At 50.8% G+C, this 18,359-nt stretch overlaps 1 protein-coding gene across 7 annotated transcripts in view; it reads left to right on the top strand.

The window, feature by feature from the left end:
• Nucleotides 1–4,156, top strand: part of DTNB (dystrobrevin beta) — a 240,452-nt gene extending 236,296 nt beyond the window's left edge. For 6 of the 7 annotated variants that reach the window (XM_003787445.3, XM_023511873.1, XM_023511870.1 and 3 more), the window contains 2 exons: nucleotides 1,882–1,916; nucleotides 3,853–4,156. In XM_003787445.3, the coding sequence (XP_003787493.1) occupies nucleotides 1,882–1,886 (5 nt within the window). In that variant the 3' untranslated portion in view covers nucleotides 1,887–1,916; nucleotides 3,853–4,156. The remainder of the gene's footprint in view (nucleotides 1–1,881; nucleotides 1,917–3,852) is intronic. The other variant, XM_012803771.1, reaches the window with a different exon arrangement.
• Nucleotides 4,157–18,359: the final 14,203 nt, after the last annotated feature.

Here is an 18,359-nt window from a genome sequence, read left to right as displayed (position 1 = left end):
ATTCACACTTCTGAAAACACATGCACACCAACCAATCCAGCATTCACGTGGAATGTTCCCAGCTGAAGACGCAACAGCTGCTTCTTTGGCCTCCTGTCCCACATGCCCTCCCTTCCCTGGTGGCTTTCCCTATGACCTCTCCTCAGTTTCCCTCTACTCTCCTAAAGCAAACCTAGGACTCTGCTCCTCACTTAAGCCTTCCTCCTGGCCCCAGTCTGAAAGCAGGCCGGGGCTCACAGGTGAATTGGGTGTGGTTGCCCTTGCCAGGCCTCAGGGCACCCTGTCAGCACCTAAGTCGCCTGTCAACATCTCTTCTGTTCGTGTTTTGCCCTTAGATCTCCTCTCTCTCAGCACAAATACCAGAGTTTGTATATGTCTATGTGAAATCTTTTTGTGAGGATGCCTGAATTTTCATTTCTGTGGCTTTTGGGTGTCATCCCTAAGGGCAAGAATGTTAAGACTTTTTTTTTTTTTTTTTTGAGACAGAGTCTCAAGCTCTCTCCCTGGATAGAGTGCTATAGCATCACAGCTCACAGCAACCTCCAGCTCGGGCTCAAGCAATCCTCTTGCCTCAGTTTTTCTATTTTCAGTAGAGACAGGGTCTCACCTTTGCTCAGGCTGGTCTTGAACTCATAAGCTCAAGCAATCCACCCACCTCAGCCTCCCAGAATGCTAGGATGACAGGCGTGAGCCTAAGACTTTTTTTAAACATTCTTCAAAAAATGTTTTAAGAATTTTAAAAAGAGTTTTTTTAAATGTTAACATTATATAGGTCCTAGGATATGTTCCTGAAGCTACTATGTGGCTCTTATATATTGGCATTGTTGTGAGACTCTGTTTTTATGGGTAGACCTTCCGATTCTCTGCCATGATCTAGGCATGAAATTTTACTATAAACTGACCTAGCAGTAGCTACAGTCCTCTGGGCATTAGAGATCAATTACTACCAACCATAGAGAGAATATTTGCTTGTTTGGGGTTGGAATCATGCTGACTTAATATATACCCAACTTGGCCAGCACCCAGTCAGGCTAATATAGCCACTCAATACAAAGCCAGGGAGAGCCAAATGGGCACTTTTGAAGAATTTGGACCAAGCCAGGCTTTTCAGCCATATTCACCCCTCACACCTCTTCCTGTTCCACCCTGGCTCTGTGTGGCTGTGTCCTGGGGAGTGTTTCTGCTCTCTTGGGGTACCCTTCCTACCTCGTATCTTGTCACCCTTAGTGTAACCAGGACTATACAGATGAGTGACAGGCTAACACAACCCATATCACCTCAGAGCCCTCCAGTTCTCCAGAGCCTCATTTATGCTTCTGTGTCCTTCAGAATCTCCTCTCCCAGAACCTGCCACCCCTGAAGTTGGGAGCTATAAGTGCAGTTTGTGCATTTAGAGAGATGTCCCCAGTGCACATCTGCACAGCAGAGAGCCTCTGTGAGAATAAACACAAGCTCTTGAGGGTCCCAGCAGTGCTGAGATTCCCGGGTGAGTTAGAACCTGGTATGGCATGATGCCGGAGTACAGGTCTGTGGGAGGAAAAGCCCGCCCTAATCACAGGCTCACTCATTTTCACTTGGTTAACTTTCAGAACCAGATGACCTTTACCCCCTAAGATAACTGCTCCCTAATTTAAGGGGGCTTTGATTCCACTTCATTCTTTGTCATTTTTCTTCTGTTTTTGTTTTGGCCATTGCAGATAGCATGACTGTACCCCATTATCATACCTGATTGAGAACAGTCAACATTTAAATAACAAAGGGGAGAGGCAGGTCCAGAAGTCCATGAGGTGGATGGGTCAGAAAAGCCCCATGGGAGAAGGTCCAGACTGAGAAGACCCTGGGTGTGACCTCAGTGTGTTCTTTCTGCCCATGTTGCTATAGGTTAGCAGAGGAGCCCAGACAAAGAGGAAGCTGGGGTGAGTATAGAGCATGACCCTGCCCTTCCCCAGCCCTCTCCCTTCTTCATTGCCCTGTCAGTCCTAGGCCAGACTCATCTGAACAGATGGGGACACAGGATTTTCTTCAGAGCCCACTGCACCTTCCCTTCTGCCCCAGCCTTCCCGCTTGGCTCTGCTTCTGGGCCAGGGACTGTCACTGCATTATCTTTGAGCCTGGTCCTCAGACATGGCCTAGTGTCCCCTGTGTCCAGTGGTTGTCAGGCAGACCTGACACTGCTGGATGAAATGAGCCTGTGGCTCAAGTGGCTAAGGTGCCAGCCACGTACACCCAAGGTGGCGGGTTCGAATCCAGCCTGGGCCCGCCAAACAATGATGGCTGCAACCAAAAAAAAAAAATAGCTGGGCGTTGTGGTGGGCGCCTGTGGTCCCAGCTACTTGGGAGGCTGAGGCAGGAGACTTGCTTGAGCCCAGGAGTTGGAGGTTGCTGTGAGCTGAAATGCCACAGCACTCTACCCAGGGGGACAGCTTAAGGCTCCTGTCTCAAAAAAAAAAAAAAAAGAAAGAAATGAGCCCTGGTGATGGTGAGCATGGCCACCGCCCAGGCTGCTCTGCCTCCCATGCTCCTGACCCACAGACACATTTGAGGATCACAGTGACTACAAAGCAGAACTAGCTGCTTGCATGCAGGTGCCCCACCAGGCTGCACCTTCTTATTTCCTGAGGAACAAATGAATCAAAGTACAGACTTGCCTTCAGGCAAGTGCCCTCACCTTGAGGAATTAGTCAGTCCCCCTTTTCCAACTCAAAACCTTAACTCTTTCTAGTCCCAGCTCCAAAATACCACAACTACTGGCTATGCTGCCTAAAAGGGACAAACGTAACTGAAGATCAGTCAGTTCTCAACATCTCCTTCAAGTATAAATTCCTTTGGTGCAGTTGTGAGACCTCTTTATTTCTAAATCTTTTCTTCTTTCTCCCTCCCCACTTCTTATTTTTAAAAAATTAGATATCTTTTTAAGGGTTAAAAAACAAGAACATGGCCACAGTTCCAGAAAAGGAACTTTCTCAGACCCTTCTAAGTAGAAGTATCCCAAGAAAGGAGCCCAACATGCGGCCTCCCCCAGCCTGCCCTCCCCCACCTGACTCAGGATGGTGCAGAGCTGCAGAGTGGGCAGCACCTGGCAACATGCCTTCCCTGGAAATCACAGAGCCCCAGGGGCTTGGAGAGAGGCTTCTCCCTACACTGTGCACATTAGGGCAAGGCCTGCAAGCCTAGGCGCTGCAGCCAGCAAAGAAGATCAGGAACCAACTCGCCCTGCAGAAGCCTGCCTGAGCCCTTCTCTCCCTGGGGCAGAGGGAGCTGGGGTGTAGAGGAAGGCGTCAGAGCCGTCTGGCCCACCCCATCTTGGCGCACATGACGCTAAGGCCCCATCCCCAGGAGTTGGTGTCAGTACTGGAGTCAGAGCTGAGTCTTCTGCCTCCTAATTCTGTCCTCCCACATCATGCATTTATGAGAAACTCACCAACAGTGGAGAGTCACATGAAAAGCATAGGAATACAGATGCCTCAGTTTCAGGGACTCGCCAGTTCTGCTCCCTGCTGGCCTGGGGCTAAGTAAGGCTTCCTTCCGGTCCGCTTAGTATTTATAGGCACATCTGGGTCCTCTTTGCCCTTCTCCTGGGCCACAGTTCCTTTCAAGAAACCACCACATTCTAAACCTTGTATCTCGGACTCAGTCGTTTCATTTGTTCCTCTATGAAAACATTTCCTGAGCCAGTGACATAAGAAATAACTGCAGAGGACCCTAAGTACTACTGGAAGGAAGGATGCCCCTGTACACCCACACCTATCAGGCGCGATTCCTGCAGATCCTCTCCCTCACAGCAGATGTTGGAGGCCTTTGCCCTGAGCCCTCAGCAGCGCCCGTGACTAACCGTGAGTCTGTCTTGCACAGGCTCAGAGGACGTCGAGCAAGTTGGCACCAACCCGATGAAGGCAAGGTCTTCCCCCAGAGGCACATTCCTATCCATCTTTCCGCTGCACACCTGGACCAAGCTCACAGGCTGCCAGACGTCACTTCACCCGCCGGGGAGAGGGGAGCTAGAGTGGTGGGACGTGGGGGGCGGGGAACTGCGAAGCAGCTGGTGGGCCTTCCCCTATAGCCCTGCATGTCCTAGCATCTCCATCACTCCCCTCAGGGCATGGTCTCACTTCTGCATCAGGAGCTTACCAGGAGGTTGAAAAGAGAAAAGAAAAAACGCTGTGCCCGTGTGTGTTTGTGACCTGATGAATCTCCTCCTGGTGTCAGGCTAGCACTCAGGTTGCGCCCTAGTAACATGGGGACACAAGTTTGCTCCTTACCTTTGACCTTTAACAACCAACAGGTTTCTTCTGTCGTGCAAAGAAGGCGTCAGGCCTTGCAAAGTTCTATAGACATTCACACCCCGGCCACAGTACTAAAAATAGCCTGACTCTGGTTAGGCTTCCTCCCGCCCCAGGGATGCGCCGCTGATCTGCAGCCCGCGGGGGAGGGGCCGTGCGGCTTCCTCGGTAGGAGGAGCTGTGCCGCGGTGCAGGGGCCGGGCCGGGCCGGGCCGGGCCGGGCCGGGGGCGCTGCCGGGGCCGCCAGGGGGCGTCGCCCTCGCCGCCTCTTCCCCCGGGGTTCCATTGGGCTCTGGCACACGTGACCATCGCAGTCCAATTCCCGGTGATTTTCATTTATGTTTTTCTCCTCTCTGGGCTCCAGGATGTTATTTTTAGTAGAAGAACTGCTATAAATATTTATAAAGGGCAGTGACTGGGATGAAGCGAGAGGGCCCACAGCTGGCTTTCCAGGAGCCCCAATCCCCCGCGACCCCTGCTCTCCGACCTGAGGCTGCCAGTGTAGAACGGGGCGCCCCATGCCAGGGGCGGGGCGGGGAGATGGTCCTCGTAACCCAGGAAAGAAGCGGTGGGGCGAAACAAAAGGGTAGTGGTTAAATCTTCCCACCCTTTCCTCTCCACCTGCCTACTCTCGTTACTCCCATTCCTAAAGGAGGTCAAGGCAGGTGGTGTGGATGCAACCGTGCCCTGTCGGGCGAGGCCCTCAGTGTCCTAAGTGCGCGGTATGAGAGCAGGTGCAGCCTGGATCACTCCAGCTGGGAGAGTATGAAAAGGAAAACAGGAGACTAGCGGCTGGCTCTAGTGTGGAGAACATCTCCCCGAGCCTCAGGAGGAAGCTCTCCCTACTGGAGCCTGCCCAGCCCGCAGGTGGACTGAGGCGCTGGGGACTCATGCTGGCTCAGGCAGAGGAAAGGACCCACACACACTCAGGGAACAGGGATTCCTGCTTGCCTGGGAGGGTCAGAGATGGTAACGGTGAGTGTGACCATATGGAAAGTTCTGGAGACACAGTGCCAACTGATGGTGAGATCAGGTGTGAGAGTACCACAGGTCTTGGAGGTGACTCTGGTGACCCCATGTGTCCCTCACTATCCTGTTTTCCCACGCTTTGTACACTGTCCCCCTGAGGGTGAGGCAGAATCCCACCTCCTCTTTCGTCACTTGAGCTGTTTCCCTCTTATGGGACAGAAAGAGCCAAAGGAACAGATTACAAGCACCAGTGGCCTCCAAGCAGCTGGGCGCTCTGGCCAGCTGGTTACCAAAGGCAGGTGAGCAGTGTCTCCTGGGCCGGGTCTTTACCGATGAGGAATACTGACTTCTTCACCTACATGGAGAGGTGCAGAGCCCTGGCCTCGCACTGTTACCAGCACCTGGAGGGTAGTGGGAGGGGGGTGAGAGGGCCATGAGGGCTTTGATACCTGCATTCAAGTATATATTGTGTTCTGTGTTCTGTTGTTATGTAAGTTCAGGATGACAGTTGATTTTTTTTTCTTTTTTTGAGGCAGAATCTCATGATGTCACCCTTAGTAGAGCGCTGTGGCATCACAACTCACAGCAACCTCAGACTCTTGGGCTTAAGCGATTCTCTTGCCTCAGCCTCTGGAGTAGCTGGGACTACAGGTGCCCTCCACAACACCCAGCTATTTTTTTGTTGTAGTTGTCATTATAGTTTATAGCAGGCTTGGGCCAAACCTGCCGGCCTCAGTGTATGTGGCTGGCGCCCTAACCACTTTGCTGCTGGTGCTGAGCCTGACAGTTGATTTCTTTTAGAGCTAGACTATCCATTATTATTTCAGGCATCTGAGTTGCCTCTTTGAATCCTGATGTTTGTCCCTTTCCTCAATCTTGACCTAAAACACAGGTGCTCATCTGATACTGTGTGCTTCCTTCTTAATTGCTGTGGTCATTTAAGAGCCCGCTTTAACCAAAGTAGTTGATTTTTTTGAGAGACATATACTGACAGTGTTATATGCAGCACCACAGCAGGGCTGGTGCTGTGTGTAGCACTAAAGACCTAAGGACATCCTGGGTCTTGAGGAAGCAACAGCTCCACCAAGTTCTGGTCCATAAATCCCAGCCATGCTGAGCTTCCATTTACTGTCAGAGCAACTCTTCTGCCTGTTGTGCTTTCTGCGCTGGCAGGCTCTTCTTCATTGCTTACTCCCTGCTCCTGTAGTCCATGACAGCTTCAAAAAGGTACAGTTGCTATGGCAATGCCTAGAGCCATTAGAATTCCTCCTGCACCTTCTGGAAGAAAAAAACTCATGAAGAGGCATTCAGCAGATTCCCAGTTCAGAGCCAGGGGTCAGGTGATGGGCTATCTGCTGGAAATGTGGAAGGTAGGACACTCTGCCTTCCTTGGGGAGACACACTCCATAGCTGCAGGCTACAGGCACCTGGGCAAGTTCTCTGCATGGAGATCACTAAATGAGGTGTCCTGCTTGGGTCTCTTAGGTGATACTATACCAGTGATTCTCAAACTTAAGCATGCATCTGAATCCCTTGAGGGCCTTTTTAAAATATAGACAGGGCTCGGCGCCTGTGGCTCAAGCGGCTAAGGCACCAGCCACATACACCTAAGGTGGCGGGTTCGAATCCCCAGCCCAGCCTGCCAAACAACAATGATGGCTGCAACCAAAAAATGGCCAGGCATTGTGGCGGGTGCCTGTGGTCCCAGCTACTTGGGAGGCGGAGGCAGGAGACTCGCTTGAGCCCAGGAGTTGGAGGTTGCTGTGAGCGTGATGCCATGGCACTCTACCCAGGGGGATAGCTTGAGGCTCCGTCTCAAAAAAAAATATGGACAGCATGGTCATACCTCCATAGCTTCTGATTCAGTAGGTCTTGGGTGGAGCCAGGGAATTTGTAGTTCTAACAAGTTCCCAGATAATGCTGGTCCAAAGACCACTCTATGAGAACCATTGTCCTAAATCTTCTATGAAGGAAAAAATTAGATTATGCAGGAAGTCATCACCACTCAGGTGGAGAAAGGCTTGTCAGTCATCTGATAGGAAAAGAAAGAGGCCACTGAAGTCCCATTTCATGGTCAGAGACCCTGGGGATGTATACTGGAACTTATGAGCCCTAGACTGAATTCTTTTAGTTCCCAACAGTTTAACAAAGACCTTCCTTTTCGTGAAGGTACAGTAGCACCAAGGCAAGACCTTAAGTTGCAGAAGCCCAGCATCATGGCTACCCAGTGGCTGAGTGAGGTATTTCTGAGTCTAGAGTTTCAGTGGTGGGGGATGCTGAAGATGCCTGGCACAGCAGGGATGACAGAGAGGGGGCTGCAGGCACTTAACTCCTACAGCTGGAGCTTTGTCACCAAGACACTTTCCCTAGCATGCAAATACTCTTTTCCACATTAAACAGTATTCAGGCCCCAAATGGGCTGTTTCAGCCTACCTGAAGCTCCATCTCCCATGAGTATTATTCTTCTAAGAGAGAAATCAGTTACTGGATAAGATGGATGTTACAGACCTACGTCATTTTGAGTAGCAGATCCCAGGGATTCGGATGCCTTCTCTAGACACTTAGCCTGGGAAACCTGGCACCCCAGGCTTGATGTGTCTCCAGCCTCGTGCACAGGTATGTCTGCCTCCTACTCTAAGAGGGGAAGCTTGGGTAGGACCATAGTGTAAAAGAAATGGACATCAAACCAGCTTACCAGATCCAGTATTAGTCTGCCAGTTCTGTGAAGGTTGGAATGGGTTGTGAGTTCTTTCATACTGAAAATTTTCAATGTCTAAAGGCAGTCATGAGGAAAACTAGAACTTGCTGGGAGGCTGGAGGGTGGTGAAGATATAAACACCAGCCATCTCTGTATTTCTGAAGTAAATGGACCTTATCACTGCTAAAGGCAGAGATTGAGAAGGGACATGGTGGCTAGAGGTGGGACTGTCATTCATTCAAGAGGATCCTTGGCTCGGTGCCTGTGGCTCAAGTGGCTACGGCGCCAGCCACGTACACCTAAAGTGATGGGTTCGAATCCAGCCTGGGCCCACCAAAAACAACAATGACAGCTGCAACCAAAAAATAGCCGGGCGTTGTGGCGGGCGCCTGTGGTCCCAGCTACTTGGGAGGCTGAGGCAGGAGACTCGCTTGAGCCCAGGAGTTGGAGGTTGCTGTGAGCTGTGATGCCATGGCACTCTACCCAGGAAGATAGCTTGAGGCTCTGTCTCAAAAAAAAAAAGAGGATCCTTAATGAGTGCCAGCTCTGTATTGGGCACCACACAGGTCTCAGGCCTCACTGACTCCAGGCCCTGAAAGGTCGTGGTTGGAACCTGGTCTGGGTTTATACTACAGGGTGAGGAGTGGGCTTGGAGGAACTGAACTGCTCTCTAACCTCATCAGACTCAGGACCGTGGGTGCAAAGTCAGGCCCCTTGAGGGAGGAATCTATTCTAAATACTTAGAAATGTTGGTCCTTGGGTTCATGAGAGAGAGGGAGACTAGGTAGAGTGGGGCCTGAGAAATCAGGGCTGTGTCCCTGTGAGCTTGAGAGTTGTGGCTAACATAGAGACTTTACAGCCCTCAGACCCAGCTCTCTGCTCACTAATAAGGAGTCAGTGTCCTTCATTCAATGATAGTCTGAGTCAGCCCCAGCCCTACTCAGTCCTCAACCAAGAAAACCTGTGTGAAGGTCAGTCTACCGCATTGCCACGCCCCTAGTCAAGAGTTCATGGACCTGAAGCCTGTGGAAGTGGAGAACAGGGCAAAGCTTTAGGTTCAGCAAAAGACTACAGGTGAGGTGGAACTTCCTCCACTGGCTCTTTGACTTGGGCCTCAGCTTGTGAGCTTGGTGTTTCCCCCACCATGGCCTGGTCCCAAGACCTCAGTCACTGAGCCTTTTTCCCTCCCCACCAGAAAAGGTGTCTTTCACTGCAGACATCCATCCCTAACTGGGTCTGGGCCTGGGTCTGCCGCCTCACAAGTCCTCCCCAGGGCTCCCCAACTGCTTTCCTTCAGAGCAGGCCCCAAGGCTTCTCCACTAAGCCTAATGGCCATGGGGGTAGATGAAGAGCCTGTCCTCCCTGCTCCCATCCAAGAATTACCTCTGTGGGCCTCCCCTAATGGGTTGGTCTTTTGAAAGCAGGAAATGCCTCTGAGCTTGCTGAGAGTGGGAGGAGGCCAGGTGGCAGAGTAGGAGCTCTGGGCCAAGGGGCAGGAGCCAGGCACTGGTGTTGGCACCAATGGGGGTTTGGTGGCAGCTGCCGCAGAGACGGCCCTCGCCATCTTCTGGACCAGCTCCTGGGTGAGTCAGGCTGGGACGGTGGGGCAAGGATTAATAAGGTGTCCAGGCTTGGGTGGGCCCCAGTACCCTCTTCTGTGGGTTCCTCTTTTATCTCTTGACTGCTGGCTGGTGTTTGTCCTACTTTCCTTATTGCCTAGGCAACCTAGGTTCACCCTTTGCCACCCAGCCTACCCTGGGAGCCCAGAGCCCAGCTCTTCCCAGTCTGTCTGAGAACAAAGAATCAAGTACAGAGAACAGCAGGGTGAAGTGAGGAGCATGGAGGCTAGAGATCCAGGGAAAGAGGACAAGAGAGGGAGGACAAACGGGATGTGGAGAGACAGAGCTGAAGGCAAGAAGTGTGAGCTGTGCAGTTGGGGACAGTGGCTTGACTGTAGGTATGAGACCAGGAAAGGCAGAGAGGACTCAGGGAAGGGCTGAGGAGGGGGAGAGTGGGAAAGAGGCAGAGTTGGGGTAGATTCCCTCTAGTCCTGTGCCTTAGGCCTGTGGTAATTAATTCCTTTGTCCTGTTGTTGCCACAGCTCATTAGCTCTGGATTCTACCCTAATTAGATCCCCACTTGCTTTCCACTGGGATATACCAATTAGTTAGGGCTGGGAACAGGGTTCCTTCAGCTCAGCCCTACCCTTGCCCCAGGTGCAAGCTTTGGCTGCCCTGGCTACCTTGTCCACTCCTGAAGCCTCTTATCTCCCAGCCCACCTGCTTACCACACCCTACCCTCACCACAGCCCAGTTTATAGTGTACAGCTGCGGCCGAAGGGAGGACACAGGAATTTCCTGGGCTTGTCTGGCTCAAGGAGTCCAGCTTATCTGCCGCCTCCAGCCATCACTGGAGAGTCAAGAGTCGAGAGGAATTAGATTGGGGTCATTAAGGGGCCTTTGCAGCTAAACTCTGCAAACCTGGGGTGGAGCTGCAAGAGGCCCTTGTTCAACTGTTTACTGAGGCCCCTACCCTGACCTGTCCCCAACCCCCTTGCCTAGGGCTAACCAGCCTTTTCCTGCCCCCGTTTTATGATAGAGATTGGGTTTTTATTCCCCTACAAATTCTATTCAGGGGGACAAGGTCACACTCTAGTCAGATTGTACACACTCCCTAATGAAGTCACCTCAAAAGGCACACCCAAGACAGGAACTCACTTACAGCAGAGACCTGGGGGAACTTGGAAGTACAGAAACCACGGGCAGCCAGGCCCTGAGAACGCTGTCCAAACACTGTGGAGAGGTACAAATGAAGAAAATGGAACTGTCCCTGCAGAAGCCAGAGAGCAGAGCTGATTAAAGATGCCAGGAAGGAATACAAGAAGGAAAAGATTAGAACAGAAAAAACAGCAAGATAATTCTATAGGACACATGTATGGGGGGGGTGGTACCTGAAGTCACTAGCTACCAGAAACAGGTACATTTTTTCAAGAGGGCTTTGCTCTAACGGGAAGGAAATGAGCATATATTAAGTGCCTACAGTATTCCAGGTGTGCTTACATATGTGATATTATTTGGTGTCATCTGCTTGACAAAGCTGTGATATAGGAGTTATCAGTTCCCAGAAGAACCACACTCAGAGGCCAAGTACCTTCACACAGTAAGGGAGTGACAGGCCCATCTGTCTGCTTGACTCTGCTGTTCTTCCACTTCCCACGGTGTCAACTTGCTAATGTGATAGAATTTCAGTAAAATTTTATGGAAGAGGAAGACTATCTCAGGTTTTGGGGAGGAAAGCAGGGAGATGGCTCGAAGGAAGATGTGGAGTGTTGATTCAGTTGGCTTAATGGGAACCTGGCCGGCCTCCCTCGAAAACCACAGTGGAGATAAAACCACCCAGATTTGCTAATATATATTCTTTAATCTTAAAACATCTTGGGGCACCTCATCCTCCACCCTGACCTTGCAGGGCAGGATTGAAAGGTCTCTGGGGCTCTCTGCCCCACGGAGAAATTGCCCATCCCACCTGTCACATCCAGTCCTGAACAGGGCCTCACACTAATGAGACTTGCCCAGCTCCACCAATACCCCCAGGTTGGAGAACCTCCACTCCAACCCCACACACTGGGGGGTATCAAAAGAAAGTTACTCATTAGTTCCACAGAGAGGCTGTGACATTCCCACTGCCACTTGAGGGTTAGGACAAGTCAAAGAGTCATGGAACTCTAGAGTGTGAAGGATCCATCCTGACAGCTCAGGAAGCTAAAGCAGAGGCGATTAAATGGCCCAGGGCCAGATGGGGGAGTTGGGGAGCTCCTATGGGAGTGTGCCTGCTCCTTCCAGCCTTCCTCTGCCAATATGCATCAAGGGAACTGGCCCTGCCGCTTGGAATCATCCTGAACCTTAGGCCAGGGTGTGTAAGGAAATTTTTCCCTTCCAAAATGCCAGATCACTCACTTTATATCCTGGCCTTGGGCTAAATGAGCATTCACCTCACCCTCGCAGCCAAAGTCACCTCACTAGGCATCCTCACAGTGCCTCTGTCTGGGTCTCAGGCTTTCCCTACCACCTGCGGCGTGGTACTCATCCTCCCAGAGGAGGTCACCCAATGACTAATCTAAACTAATCTGGCCAGATTCTACTTAAGTCCTTTACAATGTTAGATACATAGATGGTGTATTGCATTGAAATGAAATAGCGTTCTCAGTTTGCTGTTCATACTAGGAGTGCTGGGTCCGCAGATCAACTGAGCGAGAATGTTGTCGCTGCCCTCAGGAGGCTCGGCCCCAGGCAAGAGGCGGCAGGAGGTACTTGTAAAAAGGCAAGGGTACAAAGTGATGCTTGTTAATCACCAAACCCAAGGTACAGAAGAAAAGCGCTGAGGGAAGAGGAGTCCAACTGTAAGTAAATAAAATGGTAGCAAAATATGAAATGCCAGGAACCATACTGTCTCGGTACATGAATGAACTCACCCCTTCACTTGCTCGAGCACGGCCTAAGACCACATTTAGACAGAGTTGCAGTGAGTTCTTTTACTGTTTCCTACCCTTGTAAGATCTTAAATATGCCTGGTCAACTCCTTTAGCTTCTTCGTATTTTGAAAAACATATTAAAGGAACTATTTTTGAAGCGAAACCTTCTTCTTCGGATAAAACCTCGCTTCACTGGCTCTGGCTTTTGAAGCCAGGCTCCCCCTCTCCTGGCCTGCGCGCCTCCTCTGAGGTCCCTTTCAGTCTGGAGGCCTGTGGTGATGTCAGTGCGCCTCAGCTGTTTTCAATTAAACCCTCGAGCTGAAACTGAATAAATGACTTCAGCAAGTTGATTTTGCAAAGGGTCAATCTTATTTTGAACCAATGTGTCAAAACAAAATCAACTCAACCTAAAACACTTACAAAGCAAATAAATACATCTCTTCATAGATTTACCTTAACAATTACAAGGGCAAAGCAAGATGCAGAGGGCCTTCCAGGACCCAGCCCCCAGCTTCCCTGGGATGAGAAGGACGTGGCTTCTATTTCAGAGCAGGAGGCAGCACACACCAGTGTCCCGCCTCTGGGTAGTCAAGACTGGGCTGGTGCCTGTGGTGACGTGTGTCCCCTCCCCACCTCAGGCGCAGAACTGGGGCAGAGTGATGAGGAAGCATCACTATACCTGGTCTGGACCCACTGCATACTTGGGGCCAGCGGTGTCTGGCCCTAAAGGAAGTGGACCACAGAGGCAAGGTAGGGTGATATCCACTTCCAACCCTTCACCTGGCTAAAACCTTCCAGGGCTGAGTCACTGGTGACCCCATGCCCACACTGGCTCCAACTTAGCTCTCAGGGAAGGGGCACTTTCAGGGGTACGGCACCCAGCAACTGTGGCCAGATTGTCTGGACTAAAGAAGTAGCCATTCCGTTTGCTGTTTGGGGTCTAAACTGGAGGGTAGAACAGAGTGTGACCCAAAGTCTTATTTTGTTTGGCCTAAGAGGTGTTTTTAAAACCATTTAATGGGTTGCAAATGGTGAAATATCAGAAGATTTCACAGGAAAGCCCAAACTTAAAGCTTCTCTGGAAGAGTTAGACCATCTGGCTCTACTGTCATTCCCCATGGCAACAGGTCTGCTAAAGACCCTCAGACACCTCCCCTCCCCCGCACTAGCCATGCTTGTGTCTGGGCAGCTGCGCAGGGCAGCTGTGCCCATGAAACTGGCACTTGCCCTGCTCTTAGGGGGCAGGGAGCATTGTTGCATCCTCCGGAGCCCTAGCCAGAGAAAGCCTTCCCTGGCCATTCCCAGGCAGCAGCCTGCAGGCGGCCTCCATCTGACTCCAAGAACTAAGATCTAAGACAACTGAATTTCTGGGGAGCAAAGATTTATAGGACAACATCCACACCAGAATGATTCTACCCCCTTTACTGTATGGCTTCTGTGCAGAGCCAAAGTTCTGGGACAGAAGAACCAGGGCAGGCCCTCACTGCTAAGTCAGAGACAGTCCCCCTTGGCCCCGACGACCTGCCCCCAGAGCCTGTTGCCACTGCACCTCCTGCCATCACTCAAGACCAGGCAGGGGTGCAGGGAAACTCCAGTGGCAAAAGCCCCACACTCCCAATCTCTATCTGGATTGCGTTATTTTTCTCATCAGTGGTCAATGTAAAATTTGCATAGGTAGTAGCCAAGTGATGGTGGGCCCTCTGATGACTGTCCAGGATGGCCCAGAGCTATAAACAGGAAAGAGGAAGTTCTAGAGAAACAAGCAACTGAGGCAGAGGAGAGAAGACCCTTCAGTGTGTCACAGTCAAGAAGTTAGCATCCACCCGCCTGTCTCTGTTTATGCTTCTCATCTCATTCATTCAATACTTTGTACCTCAGAGTTTTTATTTTTGCAGTTTTTTGGCCAGGGCCAGCTTTGAACCCGCCACTTCCAATATATGGGGTCAGCGCCCTACTCCTGGAGCCACAGGCACCACCTACACCTCAGAGATTTTTAACTCTCACTTCTCTTGTCTTCCAGAGCCAACTGTAAACTCCCTGAGGGTGGGGATGGTGACGTCTTTCTTCAGGTCTCTTTACAGCATATGATACTATGTTCTCCAAGATCTCTGGTGTCTAAAACAAGTGATTGTAGACAAATACCTAAAGTACAAATGAGTGATTAAGTATAGACAGGTATGATGTAAATAATTAAATTTTTGCCCATTAATCAACACTCATGAATAACTAGGATAGTGTCTGAACAAAGTTTACAAATAATACCAGTTTATTGCTTTAAAAGCTCCAGCTACTGCCAGTTACAGCGGCTCACACCTGTAATCCCAGCACTCTGGTAGTCCAAGGCAGGTGGATTGCCTGAGCTCACAGGTTTGAGACCAGCCTGAGCCAGAGCAAGACCCCATCTCTAAAAATAGCTGAGTGTTGTGGTGGGTGCCTGTAGTCCCAGCTACTTGGGAGGCTGAGGCAAGAGAATCACTTAAGCCCAAGAATTTGAGGTTGCTGTGAGCTATGGTGTCATAGCACTCTACTCAGAGCAACAAAGTGAGACTTTGTCTCAAAAAACCCTACAAAACTCACCTACCATCTGTCTTTCTGAATGACACACCACCACCACCCCCAACCCAAGGCTAGCATCATACCTATTTGCTCTGGTACAGAGGAACTGAACCTTCATCTCAGTACTTTGTGAGAGCCCACTGCTACCTGGAGGCACTTCCTGCTGGGTGGGAGGCCAATTTCCATGGCCCATATGAAGCAATTTTTCATTCTAGTATATGCCTGCTGGAGGACATCCAAATGAGATATAGACCTTCCCAGATACCCCCACCAACTTCAAACATGTGAAAAGGAGCTAAAAGACACAGTATGGGTGCCAAATCTGAGAGCACATGACTAATGTATAGTGACCCAGAGGGTGCACTGGCCCAGAAATGAAACTGAGAACCTAATGATTATGTAGGCTGGTCCTAACTGAGATGGGCAAAAGACTGCTTTTTAGTGTGGTAATGAATACATGGTTTAAGGTGATGCAGAGGAGTGTCCATCTATAGAGAAAACTCAGACTAAAAGGGGGTGATAAAGACCATGCAATGAGTACGAAGAGGGCTGAGGCATGAGTCTGGGTCCTACAGCCACCTGGCATGCTCTGCACACCCAGCTGCCTGGAAAAGGCAGGGTGCCTACTGTCCCTGCTCCTACTCTCGGTTCTCTGTTCTCAGTTCTGCACACCACCCTTTGGCTCACCTGCTGGCTGATGGGACCTGCCTAGCTCCTGGGGGCATTTGTGTGTATGACTCCTGCCCTTATTGGAGTCCTGTTGGGGCACCTTCAACTGCCTCAGGCTTCCCCTACAACCTTCCCAGACCTAGCCAGATCTGCCACCTCATGCCTTGATTTAGCCTTTTGATTCTTCTCTCCATCCTCTTCCTGTGAGCCTGCTCTCTGCAGCCTCTGTAAGTCTCCTCCTTCTGCCACTGTCTTTGCTCCCACTGTTCTTACAAAGCAGTCTCCTCTGGAGTTGTTGTCTATATATTCTTTCTCTCTCTTTCTCCTCTCTCTCTTCTTGCTTGGCCAGAATCTTGTTCCTGGGATGGCCTTCTCTGGGCCCCTGCCCCTGTCTTCCAGGGCAGGCACACCAGTGGCGGAATCCTGATGCTTCTCCTTTCTGGAGTGTGACCTCAGGTCACAGCCCTATTCTGTGCATCCATAAACAACTTATATAGTTGTTAAAAGGATCATATTAAAACATGTGAAACACCTGGAGCAAGGCTGGGTGCAGAGCAAATGATCAATAACCCTGACTTTCCTTCCTTCCTCTGACACTAGTGTCTGTATTTGTTTTTTGGTTTGTTTTTTTTTTGAGACAGAGCCTCAAGCTGTCCCCCTGGGTAGAGTGCTGTGGTATCACAGCTCACAGCAACCTTCAACTCCTGGGCTCAAGTGAGTCTCCTGTCTCCGCCTCCCAAGTAGCTGGGACCACAGGCGCCCACCACAACGCCTGGCTATTTTTTGGTTGCAGCCATCATTGTTGTTTGGCAGGCCCGGGCTGGATTCGAACCTGCCACCTTAGGTGTATGTGGCTGGTGCCTTAGCCACTTGGGCCACAGGTGCTGGGCCTAGTGTCTGTATTTGTTAGCAGGGCAACCCCAACCCAAACCCTCCTGAGACTCCTCCAAACCTCCCCCTCCAGGCAAGGCACCCTTCTGGTCTTATGGAATGAGATCAATTAGCACTACAGGTGAAGTCACATGGCCAGACCCTTCCTGGACTCAGGGGCAGGAGGCAGTGATGGAGATGTGGGGATCTACTGCCTCAGGGCCTCAGCCGCATGCCCAGTACTGAGTCCTGAGAGTCACCCTGATGGTGCCTCGCAGGGCCGGCAAGCATGCTCAGACTTGCAGTGCTGTTTTGTCTCTGCTGCATAGACATGGAGCATGACCACCTTCAGAGATCACAAGGTGGGGTCCGGAGCACTGAGCCAAATATCTGTCCTGAATACAGCCTATACAGCCTTCAAATCACAGGAATAACCACTTCTGGGGGTGGAGACTGGGCCTGGAGTACCAAGTAAGGATGAGAACAGTAGGGGGAGGGCTATGTCACAGACCTCACTCTCACCACCAAGTATATGCACTGCCCTCTCTGGGAGGGACTGCACCTCAATAGGTGAGGTGGTATTTTCTAGCCTCTGAAACACCAAGGTCTTATCCCAGCCTTCTCCCAGGACAAAGGGGCTAATTTGCCCTAAACTAAACAGAGCCCTCTCAGAACAATCCTTCACCAGAGAGAACAGGCTCTGTGCATTCTACACTTAGAGGGAGGTTTCTCTACAGCTCAGCAGAGAACATTTCTTGAGTACCTACTATGTGGTAGCCATATTCTAGGCCCTGGGGAAACAGAAAAAACAAGACATGGTACCCACCTTCAGGAAGCTGAAATTCTAGTGCAAATGAACAATAAAGATTGTGCAATGTCAGGAGGTGGAAAATGCTCTGGGGGGAAAAGTGCAGTGAGAGAGTGAGTCATGGAGGGAGGGTAATGCAGGAGCTCCCTGATATTCTCTGCCCGAGCCCCTACTATCCTGTAACTGGCAACAGTTTAGGTGAACAAAAAGAAAACATACAATTTTATTCTAGTAGGTCTCCAATTCAGGAGAAATGTTTTTGCCATAGCAATGATGACCTTCTGTGTCATGTCCCACCATGGCAAGCCACCTGGGCCAGACTCTGCAGCCTTAGACACCTTCCTGCCATTTTGTCCCCTTCTTCCCTCTGCAGTCCACACCTGTGCCAGGCCTTTGCTTCACATATTGGGGGAGAGCGTGTGTTTATTTGGCCAGTCTTTTTAAGGCTGCCCCATCCAGTGACAAAGTTTTCAGTCCCCCTAACAGATCCAACCTCAGAGACAGTTTTCAGTCTGGGGTAAGAAAAAAATATTCTGGAAATGACATGCTCTATTCCCCACTCCAGCTGCCCCAGGGCAACCACAACCCAAACCCTCCTGAGGCTCCTCCAAACCTCCCCCACTCCTCTGGTAAGGCACTCTTCTGGTCTTCTGCAATGAGATCAATTAGCTTCAGTACCTTGTGAAGCTAATTCAGTAGTAGCTGTCAGGGCCACACTTCTGTGAACTCTTCACACAGATTCTTAAGTGTTCCACTCATTGGGCTCCCTCCAGTCACCTCTGTGTCTCCCACTTGTCTGTGAGCTCCTTGAGGGCAGGGCCCATGTCTGTTTTGCTCACTACTGACTCCAATGAACCCTGCCCAGTGCCTGCCAAATAGTAGAAGGCTGCCAAATACACCGAGGCTGGTGTGTTCAAACCCACCCCGGGCCTGCTAAAACAACAATGACAACTGCGGCTCAGCGCCTATAGCTCAACCGGCTAAGGCGCCAGCCACGTACACCTAAGGTGGCGGGTTCGAATCCCCAGCCCGGACCCG

This window comes from Otolemur garnettii, unplaced genomic scaffold (genome assembly GCF_000181295.1).
Source record: "Otolemur garnettii isolate 467f Iridium unplaced genomic scaffold, OtoGar3 scaffold00022, whole genome shotgun sequence".
NCBI lineage: Eukaryota > Metazoa > Chordata > Mammalia > Primates > Galagidae > Otolemur > Otolemur garnettii.
Note: the sequence above shows the minus strand (reverse complement) of the source record. Positions and strands in the feature narration are given on the sequence as shown.